Source organism: Talpa europaea (assembly GCF_964194135.1).
Source record: "Talpa europaea genome assembly, chromosome: 1".
In the NCBI taxonomy this organism is placed as follows: domain Eukaryota; kingdom Metazoa; phylum Chordata; class Mammalia; order Eulipotyphla; family Talpidae; genus Talpa; species Talpa europaea.
The window spans coordinates 118,419,522-118,435,013 of record NC_140073.1 but is presented as its reverse complement, the minus strand read 5'-3'; the positions used below and the strand labels follow the sequence as shown (position 1 = coordinate 118,435,013).

The 15,492-nt window shown below is 38.2% G+C and overlaps 1 protein-coding gene across 4 annotated transcripts in view; it reads left to right on the top strand.

The window, feature by feature from the left end:
- Nucleotides 1–2,711: 2,711 nt before the first annotated feature.
- NCKAP1 (NCK associated protein 1) overlaps nucleotides 2,712–15,492 on the top strand; it is a gene marked incomplete at both ends in the record, with an annotated part of 78,604 nt that continues 65,823 nt past the window's right edge. For all 4 annotated transcript variants that reach the window (XM_084252859.1, XM_084252858.1, XM_084252857.1 and 1 more), the window contains one exon: nucleotides 2,712–2,819. In XM_084252859.1, the coding sequence (XP_084108985.1) occupies nucleotides 2,712–2,819 (108 nt within the window). The remainder of the gene's footprint in view (nucleotides 2,820–15,492) is intronic.

The window sequence follows — 15,492 nt, the reverse complement described above, 5'->3', positions numbered from 1 at the left end:
ATGTACAACTGCATTTGTCTCAATAAAAAATAATTTTTCAAACACTGATATACAACTTTTTAAAAGTCATTTACATTTACATATAGGAAAATTCAAACCATTTTAGGTCTAGTGGTCTATGTTAGTTAATTTTACTGGTTAATTTTAAAAAATCTTAGAAATACAAAGTTTCTAGTTCTACTTTCTACATCTCTCTTCAGGTTTGCAATAATTTTAATGATCTCTGAATGTGTTCTGGGAATAAACAGCACTTAAACAGTTTTATGCTTTTTCACAAAACTGTAGCAGGAAAAAAAATCCACAATAGGAGCAATTTTCCATAATCACTTTATATGCTAACTCACATGGGAGGACATATTTTCAAAGATGAAAAACTGAAATGAAATATAAATGACATATGCTAATTATAAGTGCCATAAAATCATGTGTACGGCAAAATACATGATTATTACCTTTAGCCCTTACAGGACACTCTATACTATTCATATAGACAAACTTTAAAGGGTTGACTTTTAGTAACAAAATTTTTTTTTGATGCAAAATGTAGACATGCAAAATTTGTCAATGCTTCATCTAGATCTAATCTCTTTTACTCAAATAAACATATTCCATTCACTCTGTATGTTTAAAAACTGTTTCAAATGGCACTTCAATAGTAAGACTAGCATCTACAGAACTCTCCCTCTATTTGGTACTCTCTGAGTTATAAGCATCTCCAAGATTTCAAGTTCATATGGAAACACCACAGTGGTTTTTCTTGAGTATTAATTGTGTTCAATTTATAATATGGTGCCATTTTCTAGTTCTTTTCTAAAGTACTTTTGAAGAACTAGAAAATGATATGGTTTTTCATTGGTGGTACTCTAAATCTCTGTAAATCCCCTAACAGTAGATATTTCCCCCAACATTCAACACCTTCCATTTTCTTATCTGGCTTCCCCCAAAGCTCTCCCTGCAGACTTGTTTTTTCTAGAACTGCTCTGGCTATTTAATGCTTCAGGAGTTTGCCTCCTCTAAATTAAAGTTTTAACTATCAGATTGAAAATTAACCAAGTAAATTAAATCCCCCAATGTGTTAATGACTAATTAGAGTTAAATGGGTGCTATCATTGAGGTGTTCCGTATTTTTAGAAAAGGGACTTTTTAGGCACAAAGACTTCACTCAAGATACTGAAGTTCTATATATAGAATTGCAAGTACAATGTCAGGTACAACTGACTTTCTGTAGGACTCTTTAATGTCGCTCAGGTCAAATCCATGCAGTCCACTCTTTTTTCTCTTGTTGGAATATTAAAATTAAGTTTTCCATAGGAAAAGAACATATACCAATTTAAAAAAAATGTTTAGAAAGTATTTGTCACAATTTCCTCATCATAAAGTGTTTGATCGATCCACAATAACTTATTTACTCTTAGAAAGTCTTGATAGTGGCAGAACATTTCGTCTTCACTTAAAATTAATGAATATAATGTGAAGCATGAACACATCGAAGGGCACGAAAGCCCAAATATCAAAGGGGCTTGAATCCTCTTGGTTGGATTTCCTCAACCCAGTCAATTACAGAAATCTTTGCTTTGTTCACTTTCGAAATCAGGTTTAATATATTCGACCAGAGGGAGAACTCCTGGAGTGTGGGTGAGAAGAAATTGATCAGGAAAAAAATGAGATGGAAAACTAGAATGTTTCCCAGAAAGGACATGGGATTTAGAGTGGAGATCAGGAAAAAAATGGGAACGTTCCTTCATCATTGCACATTTTTTGCCTGTCTCTTGTCAGGGCTCCCGTACTGCGGCTTCTCCGGAAGGGTGCTTCTTCTTGATACATTCCAGATTCCGATTATCTCAGGAATTTGAGCTGCCCTCACTTCCGACCTCTACTATCACAAACTGCCTTCAGGCGGGGGAGTCGACAGAGAGTGGGGAGACGGGGAGAGGCGCTGCCGGCCTCTCAGAGCACAACATCTGCTGTGTTCAGTGGGGAGCGTCTGTCAAACTGTGGGAGGAAAAATCGCTCGGCGCCACCAGCCCACTCTTATTTGAAACTCGCCCGAACCACCCTCTCCCCGCCCCCCGGGCTTCTGTTGGTTTCCTTAGGGAGGTGGGGCTGACAGGCAACTTTTGGGAACTTGAACGAGAGGCGCGCGGGGCGAGGCGGGACGCGTCTGGAAACGCGACCCCACTCGGAGTCGCCTCGGCCGCCCTCGCCGCGATCCGGCGCAGTGGGCGGGCCCGGCCTGGGGCCAGCGCTGGGGCCGGCCCCGGCGGGCGAGGGCCCCGAGGCGCAGTTCCCCGTCCGGCCTCGCGGGGGCGCCGGCGCGGCCGATCAGGTGACCGAGCGCTGGTCCCGGGCTGCGGGAAGCGGCCTCGTTCTCAGCCGCCAGAGACGCCGCCGCCGCCACACCTAGTGGAGGAGCCCGGGAAGGCGGCTCGGTGGGGGCTGGGGCGGAGAGCGCCGGGGGTGGGGACGGAAGGGCGGCGGGCGGAAGGCAGGCGGCTGCCGAGGCGCGGGCTGCTGCTGCGGGGGAAGGGACCCCGAGAGGTCCGCCGCGGCTTGCTCTGTCGCCGGCGCGGGGTTGGGGCGCGAGGGCCATGGGCGCGCTCCCCTGACGCGGAGGTCGCGGGCGGGCGGGGAGGAGGCCCGAGCGAGCCTGCTGCGGAGGCCGCGGGCCGGTGACTGAGCGCGAGGCGGCCGGCGGCACCACCACCACCACCATGTCGCGCTCCGTGCTGCAGCCCAGTCAGCAGAAGCTGGCGGAGAAGCTCACCATCCTCAACGACCGGGGCGTCGGCATGCTCACCCGGCTCTACAACATCAAGAAGGTGCGCACGGGCCGGCGAGGCCGCGGCGGGCGGAGGTGGCGTGGAGGGGCCGGGAGGCTCGGGGCTGGGGCGGCGGGCGGCGCCCGGGGCAGAAATCACGGCCTCGCCGCTCCAGGCCCGGCGCCGGGTCGCGGGGATGCGCCGCGGCCTAATGCGGAGTCCCGGGCGCCTCCCCCGGTGGCTCGTGGGCCGGCCGGAGACACAGAGAAGCCATTTCCCGGCTCCCGGCGACGGGATCGGGCCCGGCCCTCAAGGGATGAGGGGGCGCCGCGGACGCCATCCTGTCCTCTGCACCCCGACCCCCCAGAATGCAGCACCTGGAAGGGGAGGGTGGCGGTGGGAGGCATTCGCGGGGGGACGGGGGCGACAAAACTTGGATATTCCAGAACTGAGGTTGGCTAGTAGGCATTCGGAGGCGATGGCAGCAAATTTCTCTCATTTTTTGAGCTTGTAAGTGTGGGAATGTGGAAAGGGAATGGCTAATCGGGATGAATCGCACATCCCCTGCACTTTGCCACTTTATTTTAGGTCGCGAAATAAAAGCCATTTGAGAGTGTATTGACAATTTGGAATGTTGCATTTTGAAGGTGGAGGGGAGGGGGAAGTGAGGGTGGAACCAGTTTTCTTAAACACTTCTGGGCTATGAGTCATTAGAACAGGAATAACAACCTTCCCTCTTTACTCCTCCTCATCTGAGTTTTCCCAGCTCTGCCTGATAGTACCAAACCACCCTTTCTTAAAGTTCGATGTATCTACAAAGTAAAATATTGCAAGTACATTGCTATTACTGCTGATTTGTATCGCATATTCTGATGATTTGAGTAGCTGTGGCAAATAGGCTCATCGAAAGTCTACAAGGTTTCAGCAGATTAAGCAGCGAAAGACTGAGAGTTGGAGTTAAAAAAACACAGGCAAAGATGGAGCAGATGTTAATTTATCTCAGGAGAAAACAGCCAGATTTTTTTTTCTTTTAAAGACAAGTTTAAATTTGACATAGAAAATTAAAGAGAGATTTTTTTGGTACATCTAGATCATCAAGTTTCCAGTATGTATTTGATGTCATATCTTTATAATGTTTTTATTGGGTCTTTAATATATCATGAATCTTTCAGTTTAATCATAGCAACCAGATTATAATGCTTGTAAAAAAGGGAGCTGAAAGATTAATTAAAAAAAATTCGTATCACTGGATTAAACTTTAAAACTGACATATTTCTGTAATTTGATGAAGACACTAACTAAAGGGAGACTGTCCTGGTTTCACAGTGATAAATTTTGCATAAGTATAGCTAAATTCAGGTTACTCACCTGGATGCCGGTTTTCATTGATTCTAAGCCTATTATGATGTGGAGAGTAACTTCAACTTTCCTGTTCATTTGTTACATTTTATGTGTCCCAGGTCAGTGTCATTACAGAGAAGCTCTCTGCATTTATCAAAGAGCCTTGTTTATAAAGTTATGTAGGCTGGAAATAATTTTAGGTAGCGTTACTTATAGGTTGCATTGACTTGAACTATTTTGTGAGATTATGCTCTTTAACAAACTTGAATATTGACTCCTATGTGAACTTTGTCCAAAACACTAGCAAGTCAAACTTAGTATACTAAGTTACTAAACCTGTGGTATTGTGGTTAAAGGAAATGGTTATGCGGGTTTCCAGAAGAGGAAGTGAGAGTAACATCAAAAGTGATTTGGGTATTTGAACAAAATGCCTTTTTTTAAGCATTTGTTATACATTTTATGGTAGAAATATACTTAAAATTTACATATTTATCCCTCATAAGCAGTATTAAGTTAAATTAGAAGCATTTGAACTCTTACAATTCCAGTTAACTGCACATTTTCTAAAAAATGTGGTTTTTTTCACTTCCTGTTTTGAGTAACTTCAGGCTTTGCATTGAAGTAAAAATTAATGTCTGATCATTATACCCATTGTCATAGATTTTGAATTATTAAAGTGTTACATTTCATCACTTAACATGTATTTATTTGTTATGTGTTAACATAACCTTGTCTGACTGTGAGTTCCCTCTGGGCATGGGCAGTATTCACTGTGGGATACCTTACTGGTACTTTGGGTCTTACCTGGTTCATGAGATCTTCAGGCCATGTTGAACTGGTAAATGTGTTTTAGAAAACATCCATATGGGGGAGAGAGAGAAAGAGATAGAGATCTTGCTCTGGTTTTAATAATAGCTTATGCTTTGCTCTCTTTGAGTCCCTTTGCATACAAATATATCAGATTTTCAGTCTTTCAGTTTATATGAAGTTGCCTATAAGATTGGCATATCTTCCTGCCTGGCTCAGGATTGAAACATTTGTTCAAAAATCTTGCCAAAAAAGTGGGTAAGATCTGCTCACCATGTGTTTATTATAAAGTTCATGCTCTCTGCATTTTTATGACAGTATAAATCACATAATCATTTCAATCTCTATCTCTTATAATCTTCAAAAAAACCCCTACCTCATAATATATGTCTGCCAATCAATTATCACATTATTTATTTATTTATTTATTTTAAATATTAGTAGCTTGCTTTTATTTATTTATTTTTTAAAACATTTATTTATTTATTAATACAAGCACTGGGTACAGTCAGAAGTGCACGAGGGTGACAGAATTCACCAGAGCCGGAGCGGGGAACAGAACGGGCAGAAGGACTGAAGTACACTGCTGAGGGGAGCAGCGGGCAGCAGGAGAGGTCTGCTTGCCATGTGGGACCCTCGCCGGGTGGTTGGGGATCGAACCTGCGCTGCAGAGGCTACGGGCAGCTTTGCAGCCCAGCGCTCAACCACTGCGCCACCGGGAAGGCCCAATTATCACATTTTTATTCATGCATATGTGCATTAGCTTTATTTTTATTTTAAAGATTTATTTATGCATACAAGAGCAGGGGTGTAGGCCAGAGGTGTGGACAGAAGTACACTGCTGAGGGGAGCAGCAGGCGAGTAGCAGAGGTCTGCTGCTCTGTGTGGGTTTCTCCCTGGCCGAGGCTGTGTCTTAACCACTTGCGCCACCAGGGAGGCCCAAAGCATTAGCTTATTTATCAGATTTGATTATTCTGCTCTATTTCAGTTGGAAGTCTGTAATGGAAATACTTTATAGAGCATGTGCTCATGTGAAAAATTCAGTGACCCATATAGTAACTTAACATCTTAAGTTACTATAATCAAGAATAATGTTTAAACACTTATTAAGAGAATGGGACATGGTTACTGAAAAATGTTTTACTTTTTTAAAGAAAATTTCTTCAGCTGAGAAAATTTTGAGATCTTGATGTGTAGTAGGTTATGAAAATTTTAAGGAATTTTGAGTCTATAATCAGGGATGTAAGAACACAAAGTAGTAGTTTAGGGAAAAGTTGTGAAGGTAGTATGTAGTTTTTTACATTTAAAAGCAAATAAGTTAAAGACATAAAATTTGTTTCTTAATTCCTTTAAGGTATTTTTTCTTATTAAAATATGTCCTCCCTTTTCTGGACCTAATGATGATTTTCATCTAAATAGTGCTTTCTAACATTTTTCAGGATACTTTTGTATCTGTTACTTGCAGTAGGGCAGGCTAGTGGAAATAAAGATCATTGGGCCAGAAGTTAGGGGACCTGCATTCCAGGCTTCTGTTGGTGAGAGTTCTGAAACATTGGACTTCACTGAGCTTTGTTTTTCTTCCTCTGTAAATGATGGGAAGTTAATTATAAAAGTAGTACTGAAGTCTATTCCAGCTCTGATTATGTTCTCTTTATAAGTTCATTGTGAAGTAACAGGGTAGACATTGTGGCCCATTTTAAACAATAACTGGGGTCAGTTTACCTTTTTTTTAAGTAATTTTTTTAAAGATTTGTTTATGCATACAAGAACTGGGGTACAGGCCAGATGTGGAGGGGGGTGAGAAGATTCACCAGAGACAGTGGGGAGCAGAACAGGCAGATTGACTGAAGTACACTGCTGAGGGGAACAGAGGGTGAGATTGGAAAGGTCTGTTGCCCATGTGGGTCACCTCTCTGGCCTGGGATTGAACTCATGCTGCAGTGGCTGCAGTTAGCTTCTTCATGCTTTGTCTTAATCCCTTGTGCCACCGGGGAGGCCCCTCAATTAATTTTTCTTAAGGCAGGGATGGTAATGTCTGTCTACTTCGCAGTTGTTTGTGAAGATGAAAGAAAATAATTAAAAACTGTGAAGTTAAGATAGTATTGTTTAGGAGTTTCAGTAATTTTTTGACATTTGTTTTTCTGAAATTTAATTGTTAGCAAACACACTCCCAAATTCCAAAAAAAAAAAAATATTTTTGCTGAGTTTAACAATAGTTTTTTGTTTCTCTGTGATTTTTTTTTTGGGGGGGGGTCTCCTTCATCTTGCGCCATCCTACACCATTACCAACGCGAGCTTAATAACTGTACCATAAAGGATTCAGTTAATACTTGAACATTTTTCTTCTAAATTGTTATCTCAATTTTAAAGGACAGAAATTGAGAAAAGACCCACTCAACTAGTGCCAACTTTTTTTAATGAAGTACTTTTGCAGATTTCAACACACTTTTCATTCTTTGCTTTATTAGGGGATTCTTTCTCTGTTTTTTTTCCCCTACCATCTCTTTCCCGTATTTTGGATTAATTTATTTCATGAGAAAAAAAGAGTAAGAGGAATAGCAGTACAACATTGAAAGTCCTTAGCTGGTATCTGATATCTAGTGAGAGGAAAAAGAGATGTGTGGCAAGTGTGCAGTGCAAGGTATAAAGTAAGGAAAACCAACTTTCAGTTTTCCCTTTCAGTGATCTGTTTCTGTCCATTTAAAGTGTTAGTGTCTATGTTGGTCAACCAAAAGCAGAAAGATGTTCCAAAAATTGAGTTGTGGCACATTCTATAAAAATTATTGGCAGTAGTATAAGTTTTTTTCCCTCTCTGAGGTCTCATAGAGAGCCTTACATATGTTAAGAAAACGTCATTTCTTGATAAATATAAATTTAAGTAATATTTCTATTGTTTATATAAATCCTGTATATCTGTAATTTTGTTTTTCAAGGAAGTTGCTTGTAAAAACAAAGATTTGATGGTCGTTGTGCTGGATGGTAGACAAAGGGGATAAGCATCACTAAAAATACTTAGGAAAAATCATTTTTATTTTAAGTGGCAGTGAGATTATGGTCTATTTCTATTATGGAATTGTTAAATAACTTAAATACTAAAAATATTAACGATTATAAAAAGATATGCTTATTGTCAATAAGTCAAAAATTATAGAAAAGTGTGACTTCAAAAATCCCCTGCCCGCCCATTTCCCACTTATAAAAATAAACCATTTCTACTTACACCCTTTTTTGTACAAATGCTAACATATGTGCATGCATATTTTATTATATTATGATTAAATTAGATCCTTTACAAAAATAAAATCTGAAGAAACAGCATGGTGCAGTTGACATGTAAATGAAATTAGAGTCCTTAATCTATTGATTGTATACTGACAGTTTAAGAACATTAAAGAATTGGACATATTTAGCTAGCTATGTCTAATATGTTAAAAATGCTGGTGTGTGTCAGTGTTGAAAGTTATCCTTAATAGTTAGATTGTTTGAAAATCCAGTTCATATTCTTGTTTGATAATTTGCTAGCAATGTTAGGTGAAGTAAAATAACAACAATAATTTCTTATTGCGGGGCCTCCCTGGTGGCACAGCGGTTGAGCGCTGGGCTGCGAAGCTGCCCACAGTCTCTGCAGGGCCGGTTGGATCACCGGCCACCGGGCGAGGGTCCCACACGGCGCGCAGACCTTTCCTGCTGCCCGCTGCTCCTCTCAGCAGTGTACTTCGGTCCTTCTGCCTGTTCTGCTTTCTGCTCTGGCTCTGGTGAATTCTCTCACCCTCCCACGCTTCTGACTGTACCCAGTGCTTGTATAAACAAATAAATAAATCTATAAAAAAAAATAATAATAATTTCTTCTTGCGTACTTGACTGTTTTAAATACTGCCAGTAGTAAAAATGCATCTTTTAAATCCTAAGAGCTGTTCTTTCAGTTAGTCCCTAATATTGAGGGTTTCCTTTTCACTCATTCATTTACTCTACATTTATTCAGATGAATAAAGATGGAGTTTCCCAGTGCCAAAGAATTCCAGTTTTAGTGGGTGAGATATATGTGTAGATATATAAAAGAAATGTAGTGTTAAGTGTGGTTGAGGGAGTCTTCAGAAGAGAGAAAGGAGTTAAAAATGCAGCCTGGGAGAGATGGGAAAAACAGGCTAGTGATATTTGTGCTTGATTTTGAAGTATGAATAGAAGGTTTAGACTAGGCAGTGACAAGGAGTAGTCTGTCAAAATTCCAAAGTTTTTTTTGTTCAGTAGACTATGTAAAAATGCAAAATACATAGGTTGTAAAATACTCCAATAATGTTGAAGCAATGATTTGCTGGCATATAGCCTCTAAGCTTCTGTTTTTGTACAGGATGAGAAAGCTAGATTTTAGATGAAGCTCTGACGAAATTTATTTTTCACTTTAGGCCAGTTATTTAACCTTTCTGAATTGTAGTTTATTTATAAATTGGAAAATCCAGTGATTCTTAAGGTTCTTACTCAGGGATACACAATGCAAGAGTTTTAGAAGGTTTTTAATACAAGCTGAATCCTGATCTAAATCTACTAAATAAAGTGCTTCTGATTTCAAATACTTCTGATTTTAAGAACCACTGAAATGAATTCTCAATACCTGTGATTTTCTTTCACTGGTAATTGTTCACTATAGTGATTTAATTTTGTTTTCCGGGGTATAACCGAGTTTCTGGAATACTAGGCTGTGTGTGCACAAGTTTTGCTATCAAAACCATGGATGGAGTATTTAAATGTTGTTAGTCTCTGTTGTGCTCTAATTATCCTTTTTTTTTGGCGGGGGTGGGGGTGGGGTTTTGCCTAAGCCATGTTGATTCTAATTGCAAGCTTAAATAGAAACTAATTCTCCTGCACTTTGTGGAATTCTCTTAAGTTAACCTTACGAGGTTGAGAATAAACTGAGTTAAATCGGGCCTCCCTGGTGGCGCAGCGGTTGAGCGCTGGGTTGCGAAGCTGACCACGGCCTCTGCAGCGCCGGTTCGATCCCCAGCTGCTCCCCGGCCACCAGAGGAGGGTCCCACATGGCGCGCAGACCTCTCCTGCCGCCCGCTGCTCCCCTCAGCAGTGTACTTCGGTCCTTCTGCCTGCTCTGCTCCCCGCTCTGGCTCTGGTGAATTCTCTCACCCTCCCGCACTTCTGACTCTACCCAGTGCTTGTATAAATAAATAAATAAATCTTTAAAAAAAAAAAAATAAACTGAGTTAAATCATGTAAAGTGCTATTACAATGCCTGGTACAAGAGTAAGAAGTGAATAAATGTTAGCTCTTATTAGTTTTATTTCTGGTTTTGAAACCTTGAACACAATAAAAAAATGTTCATTTTTTTTCCTATTAAATGCTGCTCAAGACTAGCTTGAAAAAACATTTAACTATTTTACTACCTGATGTTATAGTTTGATATCTACTCAGTGCTAGTGCAAAATAGCTATTTGTATTTCAAAGTATGTTCTTAAGTGAAAAGAACTTTAGAACAGTAAAAATGTGATCATTTATAACACTTTTTAAAAACTAACAGAACACCACTTTTATAAACTGAGATGTCTATATATTGGAAGCTGAAAAATGTTTAAGGACAACAGTGACAGATTCTTGAGAATTAAATAATAATTAGTAACTCACATCACTAAATTTTGAATTGCTAAATTTTTTAATAGTTAATTTTGATAGATAGTGAGTTCATGATTTTCCCAGAACTTGTGCTTGGAAAACAGCATCCATAGTTTATGTATCTTTAAATCTGCTGTTGGTTCTAATTATCGATAAAACTACATTAATTTTAAAGCATCTTCAGTAATTTGGATGTATTTTCCTATCATACCTCTTAATCCAAAGTGTAGCAGTAGGTTAATTTCTTTCTTTCTTTCTCTTTTTTTTTTGCATAGAAGAGCTGGGGTATAGACGGTGAGAAGACTTACCAGAGACAAAGTGGGGAGTAGAACAGGCAGATTTACAGAAGTACACTGCTAAGGGGACAGCAGGCTAGCCAGGAAGAGGTCTGCTGCACCATATATGGGTCAGCTCTCTGGCTGTGAATCAAACTTAGGCAATAACATGATAGTGCTGAGATTTAACTCCCAGGCCACCAGAAGTCCCTTCATTTTTATTTTCACCCACCCAAGTGCAAGAGTGCTTTAATCTGCTATTTCAAAGCAGGTTGATTATCAAAATATAGGTAATATACATGAGGGAAAAAATGGAAAATTAACCACTAGTACTAAATTTTAAAACTTTTTTGCTCTTAATAGACTATTCAGTATTAATACTTTCGCACTATTATTTTACTGAAAATAATGAAAAGCTTTCATTATTTTAAAAGTTAGAAAATATAAGAATGCTAGGTAGGTTACTTTTATAGTCCATGATCTTAGGTGATGTTCATTTTTCCTATAGGCATTAATTTCAGTTTTTGAAGACTTTAGGGAGGATGTTGGCCCCTTTATTCCCTCAGTTTTGCAAAATCTGCTTTATAAACTGTGGTACTTCTTGTTTATTGAGTAAAACTTAATTTCCTCTTTCTAGAAAATATGGGTCATTCATATTGTATTATTTTTGTACTTTTTGTATTTTTCTCTTCCCTGGCATGTTTCAGATGGGGCTGGTTTTTTTCTTGTGCTCTCACAATTCACAGTCTTGCTCTGATATCTGGATTTTGTTCATTTTTTCCAGCTGATTACATAACAAAAAATTCCTTATATTGTATTTTGAGGAAGTAATGTGTTTTATTGCCGAGTTAGATTAGGATTTAAGAAATAAAACTTATCAAACAAATCATATTTTCCCTTGATATTAATTACCCCAGTTTTAAGCAGCTGAGGTTTTGAAAGAATGGAGCATGTTTTTAATAATACATTTTTGTTTTAGCGCATATTCTTTTTGATAAGCATTTTTAATGCTTCAGAATCTTTGGGTACTACTTACAGTTAATAGTTGTAAAATCTTGAGCAAGACATTTAATTTCTCTTCTGTTGAGTGATGGTTTCGATTATTTCTAAAGCACAGATATTGTGCACACAACAGGTAAATGTCCAGTAAATGTTCTTTTTGCTTCCCACTCATGTATCTTAGTCTCTTTTTTCTTGATAGTTGCTTAATCTTTTATGAATAGATGACTATATATTTTATTTTTGTTATCCTGGTAAGTTTTTGAAAAAATTTGTAACATTAACCATGTAAATTTAGGCTGTTTTGTGTAATCTATGTTGTGATAGTTTGAGGAAGGAACTTGTGAAAGGGTCTTGGTGGCAGTTTGACAGAAATATTTGTTTTAAAGTTATACTTTAAAATCATAAAGTGTTGGGCCTCCCCGGTGGCGCAGCGGTTGAGCGCTGGCTTGCGAAGCTGCCCGCAGCCTCTGCAGCGCCAGTTCAATCCCCGGCTGCTCCCCGGCCTCTGGAGGAGGGTCCCACATGGCACGCAGACCTCTCCTGCTGCCCGCTGCTCCCCTAAGCAGTGTACTTCTGTCCTTCTGCCTGCTCTGCTCCCCGCTCTGGCTCTGGTGAATTCTCTCACCCTCCCGTGCTTCTGATTGTACCCAGTGCTTGTATAAATAAAAAAAATCTTAAAAAAAAATAAAATCATAAAGTCTTGTTTTAAGGTATCTAGTCAGAAACCTTTATTTTGTGACCTAAATCGAATATTCTGTGAATTTTGAAAACATTTTTCATAAAATTATATTTGTATCTTGCGAAAAAATGAAGTTAGAGATACTGAATTGGCAGTTAATACTGGCCCCAAATTGGTTAAATGGAAAATATTATTTTGATAATTGGGAAAACTCAGTAGATATCCATGTGTTTTGAAAAGTTTTATTTAAAAAAAATTAGCTAATTGGGGCCTCCCCTGGTGGCGCAGGTGAAGGCTGTCCACAGCCCCTGCAGTGCTGGTTGGATCCCAGCTGGCCAGCAAGGGTCCCACATGGTGTGGTGGACCTCTCCTGTCTCGCCTGCTGCTCCCCTCAGCAGTGTATTTCCTCAGTCTGCCTGTTCTGTTCCCGGCTCTGTCTCTGGTGAATCCTCTCACCCTCCCGCGCATCTGTCCTGTACCCTCGTTCTTGTATAAATAGATAAATAAAAATCTTTTTTAAAAATTAGTTAATTATTCAGAAATTATTTATTAAATACATTGGGCTAGGCTCTGTGAATAAGCTATTAATTGATAAAATTGAACAGCTACCCTAGGGAGTGGTAATAGTAGCTTTCTCAGTTACTTAGTAGAGAATTGAGGTCTAGAGGTTAAGCAACTTACCCAAAACAGTCATATGGGCTGTGATCTTGACTCAAAGACAGATTTCTGAATTGTTAAATTTAATTATTTTAACACTACTGTAACTTTAGTTGCCACATCAAATAGTCTGAACTTTGTTGAATTTAAAGATGATTAGAAATTTATGGAAAATATAAGATCTTTTGGTATTTAAAATTATAGTGTTTTGTGCATTATGAAAGCATGCTGAGTCGAGATAAAACAAGGCTTTTGGGGTAACTGCTTTTTAAAAAATAATGTGATTCAACTTCAGCTTTTTTTGTGTGTGGTAAAATAGTGCTTTTGGTCAATTATATGATAGAAATTATTTTTGGTAGATTTATAAGATTCAGGGATTTTATAGTTTTCTCCTTAACTCATCTTTTATTTTGTCAAAGGAGGGATGGTAGTATGGAAGTACTTAAGTATTTCCTAATTGATATTGGTAATTTGTTGAACTTTTAATTCAGTTTTTGGTAAGTGTCTGAAATGTATTGGTCTAAAATGTATTGATAAGTATAGTAGTATGTATTATTTTCTTAAATGTGGTACTTCAAAGAAGAGTATTTTTTGAGTGAAAGATTAATTTGTGTAATATTGAAACTGTAGTGGGATAAGCTAGGGTTTTAGGTATACCAGCTGTGTTCTTAAAATATCTTATGATTTCATTTTCTGTGATGTCCTCAAAATGAAATACTTTGAGTTATGATGGGAAAGAAAATTAATCTTGTTTAAACTGAGACATCTGATTAATTAGAATTTTGCTATTCCTCTTTAGTAGGAAATCCTTCTTAATTATTGAGTATGGCTCTTTGCCAGGATGTATTTACCTAGATATGATTTTCACTCAAGTTGTAGTTTATTTTTCTCTGGTACTTTTTCTTTTTTGCCAGAGCATCCCCTGCAACAGTGTCTCTATTGGTATTTGAACATGTACAGCCTTTTTAAAAACTCATGTTTTAACTACTAGTACAACCAATTTGGTATATTTAGACAGGGTGAATGAAGAAAATGTGTGATTGGAGTGAGACTTGTTATTGCTAGTTCTATCTACTATGGTAAAGACTTGCTTCTGTGATTGCTATTGAAATGAGACATTGACTTGGGTAATTATAATTACTATAGCTATTAGTAACAACAGCTAACATTTTTAGAGTACTGATGTTCCCTGCCTTTTGCAATATATTGTATATGGTTTATTTATTTCTCTTTTAATCCTCATAATGACCCTATGAGGTAAGTACATACATATGAAGAAGCTGAGACTAAGAGATGTTACATAATATATTCAAGAGCCTAGTAAGTGGTGAAGACTGAGACCTATTTAGTCTTACTCGAGAGTCTACTACGTTCCTAACGTTTTTGATAAGCTGTTTCCCTATGTGATATGTTAGATGTGGTTCACTGAGCAGTCTGGGAAAAAGTAAATCAGTTCCAAGGAGAGGAGATTCTTTCTACAACCATTGATTTTTCTATTGAAATGAAATTCCTTTTTTTTAATTTTTGTTTTAGACGTAGGAAGGAAAAGTGTATGTATAGAGATATCTTTAGTTATGAATATTGTTAGAATGGATAACTAACTTAAATAATTAGTATTTAAAAGCTAATGCGTACTTAAAAATGGAACATAATTTGGGATCCCTTTAGGACTCTACTACTTTGAGTATATTTATATGAAACTTGATTTGTATTATATCAAGGAAATGCTAATCTGTAGCTTTCTATTTGGACAAATTCTTGGTTTTGTGAATCTTAGCTATTTTTATAACATTTTGGTAAAGCAGATTAATTGGAACATTAATTTGAGGTAATCTAAACAAATGATAGTTTACTTTGAGGAAAAGATGTATTTTAATATTAATTTTAACTAATTTTAATTTTAGTGTTGAAATTTGCATAGTAGCCTGTATCAATCTAGTTAAAAATTATGCAGTTCTAAATTTCTTAAACCGAATTTGGTTTTATAAAATTATGCTTGGGGATTAAAAAATTTCTTAACTGCATTCCTATTTCCATTTGGAAACTGTAGGAATGTTTGATTTTTATACTTTGACTTGGAAAGAAGTTAGGTGATAGTTAAAAAAATAGTTTCCATTTGAGTTGAAGTGTGAAAGTCATCCAATAACTACTTATTTTTATTCTTGGCTACCGTTTCTTTTTAAGGTATGTAAAATTTCATTGATGGTTTTGCTCCTGTTTTTATAGTTGCATGTAGTCTTTATTCCTTCTACTATTACTGTAAGTTGATTTAGAAAGAACACCAAGAAACTGACATGGTTGTCCACTTACACAGTAGTATTTAAATATATATGAATAGTATAAACTCTATAATATA